This window comes from Zonotrichia leucophrys, chromosome 4 (assembly GCF_028769735.1).
Source record: "Zonotrichia leucophrys gambelii isolate GWCS_2022_RI chromosome 4, RI_Zleu_2.0, whole genome shotgun sequence".
In the NCBI taxonomy this organism is placed as follows: Eukaryota; Metazoa; Chordata; class Aves; order Passeriformes; family Passerellidae; genus Zonotrichia; species Zonotrichia leucophrys.
In genome coordinates, this window is record NC_088173.1 from 26,532,990 (window position 1) to 26,551,832 (window position 18,843).

The 18,843-nt window shown below is 40.6% G+C and overlaps 1 protein-coding gene across 3 annotated transcripts in view; it reads right to left on the reverse strand.

Annotated features, from left to right (window-relative positions):
* Window positions 1-11,374, reverse strand: part of MANBA (mannosidase beta) — a 52,052-nt gene extending 40,678 nt beyond the window's left edge. For 2 of the 3 annotated variants that reach the window (XM_064710895.1, XM_064710894.1), the window contains exons 1-3: window positions 11,162-11,374; window positions 2,415-2,509; window positions 1,810-1,915 (exon numbers count right to left, since the gene is read on the reverse strand). In XM_064710895.1, the coding sequence (XP_064566965.1) occupies window positions 1,810-1,915; window positions 2,415-2,509; window positions 11,162-11,338 (378 nt within the window). In that variant the 5' untranslated portion in view covers window positions 11,339-11,374. Of the gene's footprint in view, window positions 1-1,809; window positions 1,916-2,414; window positions 2,510-10,870; window positions 11,063-11,161 lie in introns of those variants that run through there. The other variant, XM_064710896.1, reaches the window with a different exon arrangement.
* Between the last annotated feature and the right edge of the window lie 7,469 nt (window positions 11,375-18,843).

Genomic DNA, 18,843 nt, shown 5'->3' on the forward strand with positions numbered 1-18,843 from the left:
TTCAAAAGCTTTTGAAATACAGTCTCAGCGTGCTCTGGTTTTAAAGAAAAGATGTTTTTGGGCAAACCGCTTTCTTCACATCAAGCTCTCATGGCAAGCTGCAGCACTTTGCTTGCATAGAGAAGTACTTGAAGGACAAGGACAGCAAGAGAATCTTTACCCTCATTCCTCATCCAGAACCCATCTGCATCTTTGGAAAGACACCTTATTCCAACTCAGAGAGCTGCTCCATACAGGAGTGCTTCCAGCTCACACTGTGCTGCCAGCTCAACCACCACAAGGCACTGACCTGCCTGGTCCATGAATGCTGCAAAGCTGTAGCTCATTCCCCAAAATGGAATGACTTGTATTCTAATCCCCCAAATGTAAGGCACACATTCTACATCAGCACCAAATGAAGCATTTGGGGGCTTTCTCACCAAGTCACAAAATCCCCTTCAGTGTGGCTGGAGAACAGAAGAAATGTTCCATTTCAGAATAATCCTCTGCTATCACGACAGTGTGGTTCCAATGGCTAATACCCATTTATTCCTCAGAGTGCACATTTGTGAAAAGCCAAGTCTCGGCTATTTTCCTTTAATTTGGGAGCAACCCAGCTAGAATCACTTATTCCTGTAGCATACAGCAGGACATTAGAAAGCAAATAGCATTCCCCAGTCCAGAGCCTTCAGAGAGTCCTTCCTGCAGATGATGTTGCCATGTGGAACAGGTGAACAAGGCACAAGCCTGGGTCACAGTAACCCCAGACTCAATTTAATGCAGTATATGCTGGTTTTACAGTGAAGGCCATTCCATGAATTGTTACAATCTGATACAAAATGAAGTTGCAGAAATATGGACAAAATAATACCACTTTTCTGACTTTCAGAGTCTGCTACTGACAAGCCTTTAGATACTCTCCAAGCAGTAAATAATTGCAATTTCATAAAAACTCCATGAAATTTTTGATTTCACTGATGGTAAAGTAAGTCAAAGAGAAACTAAGTGGTTTGTCCTAGGTTACATAGACCCAGGTGGCAGAATGTCTTATGTCTCAGTCCAGTGCTTCTGCAATAAAACCTGCCAGAATGGTAAATGCTGAGATATGGAGACACCAGATTTCATTTGTAATTCAGTTATTCCACTATCAATCTCCCTTTAACTCTTCAGATTTTTGATTAAGATAAAAGCAAGAATTGTTCCTTTTGTTATTACCAGAATAATTTTGTATTTTAAAGCTATAAAATTAGCTTGAAAGCTATAAAATTAGCTTGCCACTCTCAAGATCATTCCATAATGAATACTCTCATGCTGACATAAGCAAAGCTCAAAAACGCAAGACAATGTTACCCAAAGTACCATATTCAAAATAAACCATCCTCTTTAAAAGCCAAAAGCATGAAACATATACACAGGCTTTACAGCACATGCATTTTCATTGCAGTATTGACATGTAAACCATTCTAATACCAATTAGTAAGCAGGTTTACAGCTAATAAAACAGATTTAAGATTATGTTTTCTTGAAGCTGGGACAGATCCCAAGAAGCAGGACATATTATATTATTAGCTGAATTGATCCTCTCGCATTGGTCCTCTCATTCAGGACAAGGCACATTCACCTCTAGATATGACCCAGTTGCTGATGAAAAGGTAAGTACACTTCCCTTCCTAACATTTACCTGATTCCACATACAGTCCTCAAGTCAACACTTTCTGCATCCAAGCACCTACTTTTATGGGTAGGTGAATGCACTGGAAGTGCTCAGAACAAAAGGGCTTTGAAGAAAGCAGAGAAGCAGAAATAAACAGAAACAAACACATTACTTACGTATCTGGTGAACATGTTGTCTGTTCTCCCGAGAGTGACATTGTTGAGCACGATCTGTGCTACTGTATCTACTCCCTCAAAAACCAAATTCACTTTCTGCCACTTTCTACAAAAGAAAACATACATGTGAAAAACTGTCAGAGTGCCTAGAGTTAAAAACACACAGGGCACAGACAATGTAAAAATGTGTATCTCTATTATGCCAGCAGTTGCTTCAGGTACTTTTGACTCAGTGCAGCTACACTGTACCTTTAAATAGTCAAACTAAGATGACAGCTGAAGTAGCTCAAGTCAGCATGCTCAAGAACACATCAGGTTCCACATCAGGCTCACACACCCACCAGATACTAGATGGGATAACTTTCAATTAGCCTAAGTACTATCTTTTTTTCAGCTGACAATTCATAAGTAATTTTTAACAATCAATTTAAAAAAAAGAAAAGAGCAACAATTGAAATGTTCTGTAGCAACAGCTTTGCAGCTGCACATGATTGCATAATTTATCAGATACAAAAGTATTAAGCAGATTTTGAGTGGATGGATTAACTTGCAATTCTGCATGAAAGATGGCAAAGAACTATTTTAGACATATTTTTACTGCATACCTGATGTCAAAAGGAGTTTTGAACGTCCTGCTGTAAGTCCAGTTATCTAGTGAGATCCATCTGTACATCACATCATTAAATCTATAGTATGGATCCTAATAACAGACCAACAAAAAGAAAATTACATTATTTATTTAGTTGTAGTGTTACTACATTAAAAGCATCACAATATCCATTAGACGAACACTTATTTCAGTCTGCAAATGCAAAATCATGACCTCAGTTAGTCCTGATACTTCTTTTCACCCTTAAAATTTAATGTGCAAGCAAAGCTTTAGTAATATTTGACTTTATTTATATAGCTCAAAACCCTGTCTACTATAATCACTCAAACTAGAAGTAGCAGGATTTGTTTTTACAGAAGAAATTACTGGTCTGGAAATTAACCAATAAATCCAGAGACCCTGTGACTTAATGAGAGGAAAAGAAATATTATCATCCTCATAATAATGGATAAAGTAAGACTAATAGGATTTTAAAAGGCAGAGAAACAGCATTTTAGGCCTCTAGGGGCAGCAGTGAACAAATCTCTAGTTTAAAGTTATTGCAAATAATCCAGTTGTTCTTTGTCAGCTAGACTTGTTGTGGTAAGGATAAATTAAATTGTTGTATGTAGAGGGGTGGAGAAAGAGAAGAAGGAGAAGCAACACCATTCTGATTTTGGTAAAAAACTAAATTAGTACTTTTGAGAATAGTATTGCATTTACACCAAAGGTGTCCCTCTCCCTTTAACCACACTACCTAGTAACAACAGAAGGCACAGTTGGTCTGAGCTACGTCCTCAGCCTTTCTGGTTTCATGCTGTATTTATTGGTCACCATGTCCCTCACCCAGCTTAAAGGACCTGACACCCCACAGCCTCACACCTCGCACAAAGGCAGCAAAAAGATCCCATCCCTGTCACAGAGCCCACAGGCAGTGTCCCATCCCTGTCACAGAGCACACAGGCAGTGTCCCATCCCTGTCACAGAGCACACAGGCAGTGTCCCATGCTGTGTCACAGAGCACACAGGCAGTGTCCCATCCCTGTCAGAGCACACAGGCAGTGTCCCATGCTGTGTCACAGCACACAGGCAGTGTCCCACCCCTGTCACAGAGCACACAGGCAGTGTCCCATCCCTGTCTCAGTGCCAGTACCCGGGTCCCAGCCTGGCAGCCCCGTTGCAGCCCCTGCAGGGCTGAGCTGCTCCCCCAAACAAAGGCCAATCTCTTGTGGCCTGCGTGACTCAGCCCAGCTCAGAGAGAGGGGAGCTGTGTTGGGGTTTGCTTTGACAGGAGTGTTCTAACAGCACCAACACACTTAACTAGCCACCCTGGATATTCTCAGTCACACTAAAGAAAATCTGCCCAGCTTTTTTTTTTTTTCTTTCCTACTTGCTGGAACTTAACTTTTCTCCCCATTTCAGGAGTCAGTATGCATAATTACAACATTTGGAATTTGAAGTCGTCTGAAAAAAAATGGTCTTGTACCTCATATTTGTTTTACAACTAACATGGTCAGGCTCCATAATAAACACATGAACCTATTTTCATAGCAGAACAAAATCATAACATCTAAGTGACTCTCCTCAGCAGCACAGACCCTTCTAGAGTCCTACAGGAATACAAACATCATTCCTTGAGTTTATACAGAGAGAAAGGTGTCACCCTGCTTCTACATGCCATGCTCTACCAAATTTCATACTACAAGGGAAGGGTCAAAAAGGAAAAGCCTTGTCACCTGAGTAAAACTGTGGCCTCTGTATTGATAATACAGTGTATTCTCTAAAAGTTGAGTCATCATGAGGTTACAGGACTATCACTGAATTTTAAGACATTTACTCCGTTACTTTTGGTGAATATATCTCAGACTTTTATTGAGATGTAAAAGTTAAAGCCAAGAAATGCATATTAATATGCAAAATTTAGGCTCATAAAAAAAACTTCACTGAGATCATTGTACTAAGATAATGAGAGGCTAGCATAGAATGTCAGAGACTGTGAAACCCCACAATATGTACTTTAAAAATCACATTTTTTAACAACGGTCTTGCTTTAACATTATATACGATCTTATATATATTTACATATGCATATATATTCGTATTTAACATTATATACTATTTTATTTCACATTATCCTTGGAAAAATGTGCATGTGAAATTTCAATATTTGCCACTTGTATGTGTGAAATATTTAACAAAAGTGAGAGGAAAGTTGCAAATGCACTACCAATAGCAGACTGTAAAGCCATTTGATTAATGGTCAAACAATCAACATCAGTGCCTCGGCAAAGATGCACAAAAGAAACCTGCACCATTTCTCCCACAAAAGCACACACACCAAGATGCTAACTAACAAAGTCCTGACTTCTGGAAAATACAAAACTGGTTGTCTAGCAGGAGAAATGCAGGAATATTTTTATCAGAGGCAGAAATCATTGCCAAATGGGCTCCTACAGGAGCTTACAGAGTGACATGATTAAATCTCAGAATATACCACAGATCCTTTTTCCTGAAGGAGATTTCTTCTTTACTAGTCTACAGCCTTCAAACTTCAAGAAATGCACTGACTGCTAAAATAGGTGTCATAGAAGTGCAAATTAGCCCTTCTGACTCACAGGCCCTTTCAGATGGAAAGCTCACAGTTCCGTGTACCTTCATGTACAATTAACAGTTTACTGATATCATTGCTACCTAACCAGTAGGACAGCTCATATATCACATAAAAGCTGTTAAATGCTAATAGCTGGTCAGCCATTTTAACCATGACAGATGTTGAGTGTTGTAAAATCAGTTGTGGCAACGTTCAAGCAATGCTTTTAAGACAATTCTCAAGGTTCAGGAGAAATGCATGATCAAAACAAAGTCCTCTAAGAAAGCAGAATTACTTTGCCAATACACTTGTGAGGTTATTGACTTTTCCATTATTAAATACAACTGTTCTGAGTGCTGGAAGATGTAATCATGTAAGTCAAATTGTTTGGATTTCTCTGAAACAGAATTTCATCCCACATTAAATCATTTCACATCAAAATGAAAGGCTTAGTTCAGAAAAGTGCATGCAAAAAAAAAAAAAAAAACAAATTTAAACCACTTAAAGGCACAGGAAGAAATTGAAAGATGGTAGGAAATAGGCTGCACCTCTATTAAATACACTTCACATTCAATAGCTCAGCAGCTCAGTATGTTCCTGGAAGCAATTCATAGAGGGGTGGAGTCAACTATAGCTATTTTTAGATCCCACCAAACATAACAGCCTTGCATTTTCCTGCTCCCTGCAATTTGGGGGGAAAATCTGAAGTACTCAAGCTGCCTGTTTGTTCCCTGCTCCCAGACTCAACGCTGCAAGCAAGCAGGAAATCACCTCCTAAGAGGAGGTTAAAAGCTCTGCTACAGATCATCAAAGGAAGCAATTTCCAGGTCGGCTAGCAGGACACCAGCAGGGCTTCAAAAGCACTGGCAGCACTACAGTGAAGGATCTGCCAGAGCCCAGATGGAAGCTTCTCCCTGCAATGATTTTAAGGGGATATTGAAAAGCCACGGCGATATAAGCCAAGAGCTTCTCCTGTTAAGCAGGAAATGGATGAGATATGAAAATATGAGAAGCTCCAAGCCCAAGGGAGTGAGCGAGTGGGCATGCCCTGGCTCAAAGAAAGGACATCTCCTGGTCACCCAGGAGTTCTGAGGGGCAAGGCACAAACACCTGAATGACACCAGAGTCAGCTGTACCCAGGTGGAAGATCTGCATGAAGTAAAACCAAATTTAATAAAGAGAACAAAAACCAGATTCCTTTGCCTTACCCTGCTTTTGTTATGGCCTAGTTTGAAGTCACCTTACATGCTCTTCTCTCATAAATTAACTCTGCTGATATTTTATCATGTACACCATAAGAAAATTCTGATGATGTAACCACCAGAATAAAATTTTAGAAGTGATGTTTCATGATTTGCAGTTTAATGATTCTGCTCTGGGCAACTTCAGATGAAAGTTAAGTAGTTAATATTTACTTATCTATACCCATGTGCTCCTTGACATCACAAGTGATAGCAGTCAGGACATTTATATAATTTTCACAGCTTGAAGTCAGGCTGAACCAACAGCAGTGATGAATGGACCGTACTCTTGGAGCATGAGTTTTGGAAGTTCCTCCTAAAGTAACTAAATTTCAGCAGCTGCTCTCAGAAAGCAGTAAACTGAATGTCACTGCCAATGTTCAAGATGTGTCACAGCAGAACACTAGGCCAAATATGACTAAAGAGTTAACACAGTAATACCCACTGCTCAATATTACTTGAATACTTGGATGTATTTAACAGACCACTATAAATCTTACCTCTCTTAAAATCACAAGCTTTTGAAAGAAAAAATAAAGTGTCCTTTAATATTTATGCTAAGTTTTACTAAGGGTTTTGAATGTTTGCACACGTGTTCTCACAGTTCAGCAGAGCACCTATATTTCACTGAAAAATAATATAATCATCAACTATTCCAACAATGAATGCCACCTAACCTGAACAGAACCATAAGACACCAAATGGAATTGTTACCTGGCTTGTTCCAAAAAAAAAATCTAAGTTGTGATGAAGTGTCAGAAAATACACAACAGCATATTTTATACAAATGCAGAACAAGCTACAGAAAACCACACCACTTTCCAGAAATGAAGAGCTACCAGCTATTAGTACATAAACTTCTGTCTCTTCTAGTAAGTTTTGATATCCAAGTATGACCAAGAGCACTGTTAGCTTCTCTGTCAAGTGTATGCCCTTGTCTAACAGGCCAGAACGTGCAGTGTTACCCAGCCCCTATATCAGTATCACACTTGCAGACCTCTCATAATACTCCATACAAGTCTAAGTGACAACTAATAAGACAGAACAGCCTTATGTATAAATGCAAATGGCTGTCATATGAGAAAATCCAGCTACAACAGCCATATTCCTCAGAACTGGAAATTTACAGGAGTCACCTGCCAGCAAGAAATGGCATCGTGCAGAACCTGGACAGTATGTGGTAGAGGAGGCTTATTTCCAGCACACAGACTTAATAAGCAAGTTACCTGTGGGTACATATGGCTCACCAGAACCGTGCCTGAAAGAAAATACTACACTGATGGTGGTCAAAAGCAAAACTTCCAGACAAAATGGTTTTGGCAAATCTTTTCCTGGAGCTGCAGGGTTAGTAAAAGATTCACTGCAAGTTTGTAAAATGTCTGCATTCAAAACAAAGCTTTGCTCTAACTTTATGCAAGTGACTATTACCCTTCCCTATGTGCATTTCTCATGTGTTTTTTTAATTTTACAGGTAAACAGTAGTAAGAGCTACAGCATCTTAATAAAATGCTATTAAAACAATCCAGCCAACACATACTCTGATGCAATCTCTTGGCCCTGGAGCTTTTATCATAGTTAATCCAGCATTTGAACTACACTGATTGAATATGAAAGAAAATAATACTTTGGTAAGAAACTCAAGAGTCTTCCCCAAGAGCATTTTTTGAGCCACGTGCATTTGGTGCATTCAGAAAGACGTGTTTGTCCAATGTATATTTTATGAGCCAGAATAAAGATATCTCTAAAATAAATGCTGAGGGGATCCAGAGAGATGAGTAATGAACCCTCAGCACCAGAGAGATGTTTTTCAATTCAAGTGTATGGCTTGCACAGCAGATTAAAGTAAGGCTAAAGACACGCAATCAGCTAGAGCATCCCTGTGCAAAAACAGTTTGTTTGTCGACCTAAATTTGAAATGAACCACACAATGATAAATAAATTGCTTGCAGCCTAGTCTTGCAATCTAAGCCACATTCTGAAGGCTTAATATTCATCAGCTTACCCCTGCTGCTCTCCTTTCCCCTCGTTGTGAGGTGCCCACTAAGCTACATTGCTGGAGTAGGCCTTTCCAAATTCTGCTTTGAATTTCTGTTATGGGTGCTAACCCATTGAAAATCTCACAGGCACAAAAGCAAAGGATGCAGTGAGATTTGCCACTGGCAAATCACACAGAAAAACAGCATGTAGATTTCACCAGGTCGCTGAACATAGGGGTCCTGCTATCTTGAATGATTTTGTTCCTACTAGCTTTGTTATCCTATTTCCTGGTACAGCTTTTCAGATCAATCTCCACTTTCGATTACAAGCAGGGTTACTGATCTAGTGACATCTTCTGTAAGATGAATAAAGATCCGAAATTCCATTGCAAAGAGCAAAAGGAGCAAATGAAAAAATAATATCTAAGATCAAAACTTGTATTTAGGCATCTATAATAAATCTCCTGCTTCTGTACTTGACACAACACCAAAAAGGGCTGATCTCCAGAGATAATGAACTCTGAAAAGTGAAGCAAACAGTGCTCTATGCCTCTACAATTAGGGCAGCGTGCATGCTTTTCTATAAATAGGAATATGGGAAAATAGGAACATGATTTTAGGCAGCTGCATTTGAAAACCTTGGGTCACATTCACTGCAGTGAAGAAACCTCAGGACAAACAGCTGAGCCCCCCTCTGGAGCATGAAGCCTCACACTGCAATAATGAATGATGTCACTGACTCCCTCCAAGAGTCAAACAACCCAGGCTTGCTGCTTTGTAGAATGCAAAGCATTTAACACCATCTGAAATAGATTTCAAATCTGCTAAGGTTGCTCTGCTGTTTTGGGAAGCATTGATCTGCATCCTATCTTTTAAACAAAAATGAGATTTTTAAAACAATTTAGTTATCCAAGTGCAAATTTGCATGAATGCTTCTTTCTGTAAACTGAGCTTTGCTAAAATAAGAATGGGTTTCAGCTGGCCTTGAGTTACCTGTACACACCTATACATAGAAACAGGCTACCTCGTTATTCTGAGCTTGGAACTAGCCAGACACCAGCCGGGTCCAGTCCAGAGATCAAGCAACCACCCTAGTGAACCATTTTGATTAACTCAGCACTTCAACAGCAGCATCACCAACTTGGCAACAGCTTCCAGTCCACCAGCTGTACCCGCACGTGTTTGGAGCAAGTTCTTACTTGTATTCATGTAAACGTGTTCTAAGTGACCACAACCAACCATCATGGATTTAATTAGCCAAGCACCCACTGCTGCCCAGCTGGCTGACTAAGCTCTCATGCCTCTGTGCAGGCTTGGGATTCTGCCCAGGCCCATGAGAGTTCACGATCCTCATTTCCAAATATACTGCTAAATTACAGGTCAGTTTGCAGCAATGCATTTAAATTAGCAATCACATCTTCTCACTTTGTAATGTACTTAGTGTGAGTAGTTAAATGTGAGTCTTTCGTTACATCACTACCTTGTGTGCCTGAGTCAGTGCATTGGTCACAGTTTCTCCTGATGATTATTCACACTTCTTGCAGGAACACCTCCCAGCACAGTCAAACATGACATCCCAGACGTCCAGTTCACCTCAAGCACTTCTGCATCAGAGAAACCAGCACAGTTCCCTTCACGGATCCTCCACATAAAGTCTCCCTGCCTGACCCCTGCATATTTGACAACTATAAAAGAGCCCTTCTGAAACCTTAATTTTCAATGTCCAAGATGTCACATCACTTAGCACACAGATGTTAAAACAACAGATCATCATAGCTCTGCCTATCCCTTCACAGCACAGTTCTTTTTCCAGTGTTGATGCTCTGTATCTGGCAGTGACACTCTTTGGAATCTATTATTAGTGCTGGGATTCCCAACCTGTGCCAACACAGAAAATGCTAAAATTATCCTGCCTAAATGGTGTCACTTTCTCCTTTTACTTCTCTAACTTTAATCAAAGTATAATAAGCTGAAGGATGAAACCCAAGAAATATAAAATACAAAATGCATATATCCAGAATGTGGTTTTTAAATAAATGATGCACAAGAACTGCACAATCAGGCCCACAATAAAGGAGGGGCAATATGATATACTCACACCATACAACAGTACATTTTCCAGCACAGAACTGTATTTCTCATCTTTATAGATTACTTTGTTAACTTCACTGTGTTTTATTTCTTTGTTCCGGGTACATGTTCCATTTTCCTTGTTTCCTTTTAAAAAGCCATCTTATTTCAACAATGATGCAGTTAGTGCCACGTTTCTTGTTAGGTCTGACTCACAGGCACCTTATGCTAGTATCAGATTACTTCACTACCTTATCTGCAACTGTAGTTTTGAAAATTTTCCCAAAGAAGTGGTTGCTGTGTTTCTATAAATTAAAAAAATCTAATAGAGACAAGTATAAACAGAAGCAGAAAAGCTTCTTCAAAGTGTTAAAACAGGAGTTAGTCCTTTAAATTTAACTTGTTTCAGACTATACTTTCCTTAGGCAGAATGGGTGTATATGACCTCAACTGTTCTGATAGTCCCTACAAGTTTTACAAGGGCTTTTTAATGGCCTGAATTCCCTAAACTTTCTGCATCAACGAGTCAAACTTGAGGAGTACAGGTTTAATTTTGCATTTTTTTCAGGTACCACTATAGGTACGCATGACTTACACGCTGTGAGGGTATTGCGGGTATCTGGTGTCAGTCCCTTGGCTGCGTGTCAAAACCACAATCCCACATACTGCAAAGCTTCCATCTGTATCCTCGGCCTTATGCGGGACTGAGCACACTGCGGCCACCAAAGGAAGCCTGGCTGCTGCCCCGGCGATGCCAAGCAAGCCTGCAGTGGCCGGGCAGCCGCCGGGAGAGGGCTGTGTTTTGGAGGGCTGCGTTCTCCCCTCCGAGGCGGGCTGCCCTCGGCGGGAAGGGCCGCTCCAGGGCCCGGCTCTCGGGGTACCGTACCTGGATGAAGCCCTGGCAGAGCAGCGCGGTGTGAACGCAGCCCGGCACCTCCGCTGGGAGCGACAGCGAGCCGTTCCCGCTGCGGAGCTGCCAGCTCCCCCGCAGGCTGTGCACCTCCGGGCCGCCCGTGGCCACCGCCAGCGGCAGCAGCAGCACCAGCAGCGCAGCAGGACTCATGACTACAACCGCCGGGAGCGGCGAGCGGGGGCGGTGCTCCCAAGGAAGGAAGGGAGCGAAGGGAAGGCAGGACGGCGGCGCTGCTGAGGGCGGTGCAGCGCGGCTGCGCGCGGGGCCTGCGGGCGGCCGGGGCGGCGCTGCCCGGGGCTGAGCCCCGAGCGCGAGGGAGAACGGCCGGGCCGCGCTCCCGCCCCAGCACAGCGGCCCCAGTGCACAGCCCTGCCCCGGCACGGCGGCCGAGGGGCAGGTTGGTTTTCTTTTTTCCTCCAAGAGGCACGGCGGAACAGCGATAACAGGAGCTCTAATGCGGTTCCGAATCGCTCAGATGCAGCAAATGCACTCGGAGCTCTAGAAAACGGCAGGGAGGCGGGGAAGGGGTGAGGAAGAGCTGTGGCAACACCGCAGTGGGTTCTCTCAATATTGGCTCCCTCGAGTCGTGAGGCTTTTATATGGCCTCAGACTTCCACATCCTTTTTTCCATAAAATTACAGAGGCATATAAAACTGTAACGAACGTCATCTCCAAGTACTGTGGTTTCCTCATAAAGCAGGGCTGTGGATTTAGTGTATAAAAATACAGTACATTCTTTTGCAAAAGGACAGAAGCATCAGCTCCTAAGAAAGAACATACAAGAAGTATGGTTTTCAAATCACACTGTAGCGTTCCTGTGTGCCCTTGCTAGGTTAATTCCCTTCATTCACAGCCCAAAAGCAGGAATTAACAAGATTTTAAATAGCTCCGTAGAAGGCCTTAGCTACTCTCCCGGTGTAGCATCCATGGTGCTTCATGCTCTGTTCCCACTGCACCAGGGCGTGCAGGAGCTTCTAGCTCACCTCCATCAACAGGGAGTGTTTCACACCAGGCCCCCCCAGACTGACAAGAACAGGAACACCCGAGTTTTGTTTTAGCTCCTGGCTTTCACACACCTATTTCAGCATCTGTAGGAATCCACCCTAAAATTTTTCCTTAAGGCATGACTGAACATGGTCAACATGCCTATATATTTTTGATGCAAATCCTTTCAAGCTGACAACCCTTTGTTTCAATGCAATATAAAAATGTCAGTCCTTCCATTCACCTTCAATAAAAAGTACACAATCCAGCCACAGGTACTTTTTTTCACCTGTGGAAGCACAAGAGGGGGTGCAATTCTGAGAAATACTGACTCAAAGAGAAAGAAAGTAACTGATCTTTTTTTCTCTTAAAAAATATCTGCTGCCAACTTCAAAAAGGGATAGCTGGGACCCACACTTTTAGGCAGCAGAAGGCCATGCGGAAACTTAGCTGTTAGAAGAGTTTCCATGTGTGTAATTTTCAGACAGAGTAAGCCACATTCAATTTACTGACTAACTGAAATGCTGGTCCCATTTCAATTCAACTCCCAGCTGTCTTTTAGTGAGATTGCCAAAAAAGGCTATCATCCTAGACTGAGTTACCCCAACTGGCTTTGCATGTTGTAGAATTCAATCAAAATTAGCATCTTCTCACCTTTAAGAGTCCAAATTATAAAATAATTATACATTAATAGTATAAAGCCTTACTCTGTTTCTGTCTTCATCTGTCAATGAGTAATGTTTTCAGGGCAATCAAACATTTCAGTGTTCTTTCCTTAAATTCACTGATACAACACTAAAACCATTTAAACCTTATAGTGCTGCTTGAGAGATCTTACAGGATATAATTTCTCAAGAATCAGATTTACAGCCATCAAAAAAGAAACTACCTTTTTTTTTTTTTTTAGTAAATCTTTTCCAGCAAGTCACATGATAGGTTCCCAGTAAGAAGGAAACTGCATTTCAAGATGTTTACTGTACTTCCGTGCTTTGCCTTTTATTCTTTCTGCTTAAGACTGACTGGAGCAACACACACACCAAAAAATCTCAACCTAAAAACAATGCTGTAATTAAGTATTCTGAGAACATGCTGTTTCCTTGTTCAAGGTTTATAATTAAGTTAAATCATGTCTCATTTTCATGTCCCAGTTTTAGGGTTTGTTTTTTGTTTGTTTGAGGGTATTTTTAAACAAATGACATTTTTGCTGTTTCAAGATATGAATTTTAAAGCCTGTGGTTTAATCTTTTTTAATCTTAAGACACAAAACAAGATAAACCCAAGTACTTTCTTTTACTGTGTACTATATTAACCCTCTTTCTGAAATACCACAAATTTAGGAGGTTATTACAATTCTTATTTTGTGATACTGCAAGCAGATATTCTTTATCAACTAAGACAAAAAGCTGAAGGCAAAACCATGCCTTTGGCTCTATTAGCATAAATTCAGAGCCAATTCCACTGTAGCTGCCCAAATTCTGCCATGTTAATCCAGAAGTCCTTTGTTTCCAAATGCTATGCAATCTCTATCATTACAACAGGCTGCTGCTATTTTCTCTTTCAAATTCATGTTCAATGAGCTCATGTAAAGGTTTTAAACAAAAAGGTTCTCACAGATTTGGATGCAGTGCTTCAAGATATTACTGCTCCCACCTGTCCACCCTGTACCATTCTTCTAGTGAAGGTAGACACCTGTGAAGCCAAACAGAACTTGTGCTCACAGCGGTCTGTGGCAGGGCTTGCTCTCTCTTGTGGTAACTGTGTGATGCTGAGGATACCACCACCATCACAGACCATTTGTCAAAGATGCAAAGGAACTAAAGGATCATCCACCTCAGGGAATTTCCTACAGATGCAGCAATATCACTGTATGAATGTTTGTATGAGTGTAAATACCTTCAGGCAGTACAGAATATTCATAATAAAGCCCCACAGTTCCTCAACATAACACCAGACCTCTCTTTTCTGACTGCACCTGCAGAACACAACTACTGTGCAGAACAGTTACCCTCTGCACTGCAGTAAAGACAATATGATGCAGGGAGTTCTCCAGCCATGGATTTCTAAAGGACATTATTCTGTACTTATGTCGCACTCCATCCAAAAGGATGTTAAAAATAAAATGAGGAAATAAGATTGCTTTTAGATGAGGATATTATTAATACATCACTAGAAGAGAATGTTGTAGTAGGTTATGAGCAAAATGCAAAGTGACAATATAAATGGTAGGCCTGGAGTTTCTTTCATAATTATAGCAAAGTCTGCAGGCCACTGCAAGGGGATTTCCTTAGTAAACAAAATTACCCAACACTAACAATCACAAGTAATTAAAAATAAGTATGTAGAAGGGAAGCTACTGCTCCAGGCAAATGCTGTAATGGAAGGGGAAAAGCGAATAATATCTAATAACTTTAAAATTTCAGAAGCAGAAAGACAGGTGATGCCTTCAGTATAACCGTCAACTTCATCAGGCATGCTGGGGCAAAAGCCTGTATTTGTATCTCTACATAACATCTTGCTTTGAGATGCACTTAAACCAAAGATTTAGGTGACAGGTGACCACCTTCCATAGAACAGGCACAAAAAAGCCTGAGGATCTTCAAAGCCAGCATGGCCAGATTTCTAAAGTCATGTTATTTAGAAGGTGGCATTCCCACAGCTTTTATTCTCTTCATTTTATAAACAATTTTGAATCAATCCTAGTCTATGTGTAAATTATGTAACACTGATCATTGCCATTTACCCTTTGTTTCATAAGCAGCAAAATCATTGTCTTGCACAGGGCTGTCCAAGCTCCCCTTCAATTCTCATTAGAACGTACTTCAAGCAAACAGATTCTCTGGCACTTACAGAAAAGAAGTACCACAAATGCAGACATTATGAAACAGGTTGCTTAGCCTTTCTTAGAGGCTTAAAACTAGACAGTCATCTATAACCACAGTACAATGTACAACTTGTCCCTGAATGCCTAAAATGAAACCCCTCAACACGTGGGGATCTGTAGGTAGCAAACTTTCCCCCATGATGGAAGTTTGAGAGGCTTCACTGAGCCCATGTGCATGACACTTGACCAGCTGAGAGCAGGGCATACCAGACAGATCACACTACATATGAAGCACACATCCACCCTACTGTTTTAATGGATGTTTTCTGTGCAGGTGAGTATTAAGAGAATATCAACAAAGGTTTCTAGCTGATAAATTGGATGAGTAAACATAAATGGATTTGGAGTTGCTGAAACAGCTGGGAGCTTCATTTCTTTTTCTAACTTAAGTGCCTCCAAACAAACCACTGGGGCAGGTAAGGACCTCTGTTTCTCAGACCTTCAGTGTGGCTAATGCTCCTGGCTTCAGCCCTAGGACAAATCCTGTCCCTTTATTTCTACCAAAATTACTCTAATGCAAGCACCAGAGAATATTCAAAATAACTTTACTGAATACTCTGGGTACTTGAGAGACACTTTTTTCCCCTCTTGAAAGATTAGTGATTATTTCATCACCTGTAAGAATTTTCCAAATTCTTAATCAACAAAGTTCTCACTGAATCAACTCAAGCCCTACCTAGACAACAGCATAAGCCAAGAGCATGGCTACACAGGCAAAAATATCCACTTGTCTGAATTATTCCAGTGAAAACCCTTGTATGTAATGCTACATGCCCTGTCACTTGCTGCACTGGTACAAATGTCTCAGGAGTAACATTTACAGAAACTGACTCTTGCACATTCAGGAAACAGACCTACTTTAATATGGGCTCTATTTTTTTTTCCCAAATGACTTCATGCACAAACAGCACTAAAAATACTACTTTATATATACACCCATCTGTTAAAAAAAAGCATTATGTGCTTGATTCTCATGGCAACAAAAAGGAAAAGACTACTGCAGTATACAAAGAGTACTGGAAGGATCAGAGAATAGCTCAAATTGGAAAGGACTCCTAAGGATCATCAAAAGTCCAACTCCTATCTCCTTGGAGGACTGAATAAAACTAAACCATATGACTAAGAGTAACATCTACCTGTTTTTTGAACTCTGTCAGGTTTGATGCTGTGACCATTTTCCAGGGAAGCCTGTTCCAGTGCCCAACCACCCTCTCAGTAAAGAATCTTTCCCTAATGTCCAACTGGAACTTCTCTGACACACCTTCATTCCATTTCTTTGTGTCCTCTCACAGTGTCTGACTAGATCTCTTGTTTTGGTATTAGTCAGAATTTTAACATTCTGATATTTGCACTGGAAGAAGGGAAGGCAGGCAGTAGTTTTATGTCTAGAAACATTAAAAAAGAGCCTTAGAGATATGAAAAGAACCTTGTCTCTTCAGCTAAGTCCTTGGTGAGAGAAGGACCCTTTCAAGGAGTGGCCATGCTAAAATACTACTCACACATTTTGTTTACAGCAAAATACTCAGCCCAGTGGATCCAAATAATCTTGTGCTCAAATTAGTCCCTATGCTTTTGATTGCTGTTACAAATGTCATTGTTCCATTGAAGAACTCTTCTCACCACAAGGACTATAGAAAAGCACAAAGGTAATAACAGCCCATAGAGAGGTTCTAAAAACCACAGGAGATCACTGCCTGGAACCAATCTCCTCCCAGATTGTTTCAGCAAGAGCAAACATCTTCAGCTAGTCTGAACTAGTATAGATCTAATGAAAGGTCAAAAGATGCAATATAACTTCAATTAAATCTTGTATTAAACACTCAGCATACATTTGGATGTTAACAGAACATTTCACAGAAGTGCCACAATATTCTGAAGGTATTTAAAGTTTTAATTAGTGTGTTGAAGAGTGAAGAGCCACCTAAGCTTTTGGCACTTTCTACCTATTAGCATAATAAACAGCATTCACCAAACAAACATTTCCAAAGCTAGGGCTTTCTCAGGAAAGGGTTTCTTCATCACAGGAAGCTATCATGACTCCAGAATGTTATTAAGCACTTAGAAGGTTCAAGATGCAAAATTATCTTGAGTACTTATCTGTCAATAAAGGTTCCATTATGTTGATTCTCTCAGCATATTTTCAGTACAGTTTATCAACAGTGGTCATACTGAGAAATAGTTTTAAAGGCCTGGAAATGCCCTGAGGAATTTCAATCACATCAAAAAGATACTTAAAACTATTTTAAACACATTTCAGGAAATCCAGTTTAATGAAATACTTCACTATGCCTAGCAAGTTGACAAGTAACAATTTTTCCACAATAATCCCTTTGGAGTCCTCCATGCCTGGTCAGACACATGAAGATTTACTTGGAGGACAGAAGGGTGCAGCTAAGCTTCTCCTGCCACCTCCAGCTCTCAGTTAGCAGTGGACAGCTTAATGCTGACATAAGAAGGTCACTCATTGTTTAGTGAACATCTTGGTGGTAGCTTGAACTTGGAGGTTTTTCAAGACCTCTTTTGTTGTGTTCTCTCATTACCAAACATGCTGATCCACTGTTTATCCTTGCAGCTTCCCGTCAATGACCCATAATGTTGTAACCACCAGCTATTACTGCTACTTCCGCCCAGCAGAACTCCGAGAACAGCTTATCAGTGTGCTGCAGCTGGCTCACCAAGCACAGCTGGCTGCCCTCTCCTCTGTCCACACCCTAAATTATTCATGATGTGTGTGTCAGCATATGCTTCATGGGAACTTCTTTTTAAAACCTCATTGAGGCTCACAACACTGAGCTTTCGCCCTTCACTCTGTCTCTGCACATTTGCACTCTAGACTCCTAATCTTAATACAAGCATGGTCTTTGTTTTACCTGGATTCACATAACTTAAAAACCTAAGGAAGTTTCTTAGTCTAGGAGGGCTGATTGGTCAACTATAACCTATTTCTGGATCTGGTCTCTGCACTGGGAACCAGACATATAGCTTCAGTTGAACAGCAAAGTGCAACTTCTCACCTCCCTTTTCTCCTCCCCTCCCACCACTCATAAAGCACAGCATAATGCATGTTTAAGATATTAAGATGTCACACCAGTCACATTAAACAAAAAATGGGAAAGAAAAAGGCTGTTTCAAGTTAAATTTTGCATCCAAAAATTTCAAAGTAACTGCTCAATGCTTCTCCACAAACTTGTCTTTTCATGTTTCCACTCTGAAAATTTGGAACGTTTTTGTACATCAGTTTTATCAGTATTGGAAAGAATATTATGTGTGAAAATATGATTCAGGGTTACCTGCATTTTTTCAAAGCTTTTCTTATATCATTTATAGTTAAGCCAAGAAGAATGCTTTTACACTTTTCTCAGTTTAAAAAAAATAGTTAAGGCTATGAAAATTCACATCCTTTGCACCAAATGGTAATTTTGAGTGTGAAGTGCAGTACATACGAAATAGGAGAGGACAAAAAGAGCTAATTTAAGTAGCAATCATCTACCTACCTCCTCTCTAATTCAATTGCTTGTGATTGTGGGATGATACCTTAAAGTGCTGCTTTCAGTGAATTTTGAATGGATTCTCAGGAAACATAAATCATGATGCAAACAAGAACTTAAGAGATATCCTCATGAAATACAATTCAAACTGTAAAAACAGAGCAGTTAGTACAACCAGCCAATAAAACCAGGGGATCACGATTCGTTTACACAAGAAAGTTCTACCTCTTAATGCTGGTTAGACTCATCATCTGCACTTGTGCTCTGGCAGCTTGTTACTGAGCTCAGACCAGACAAACATG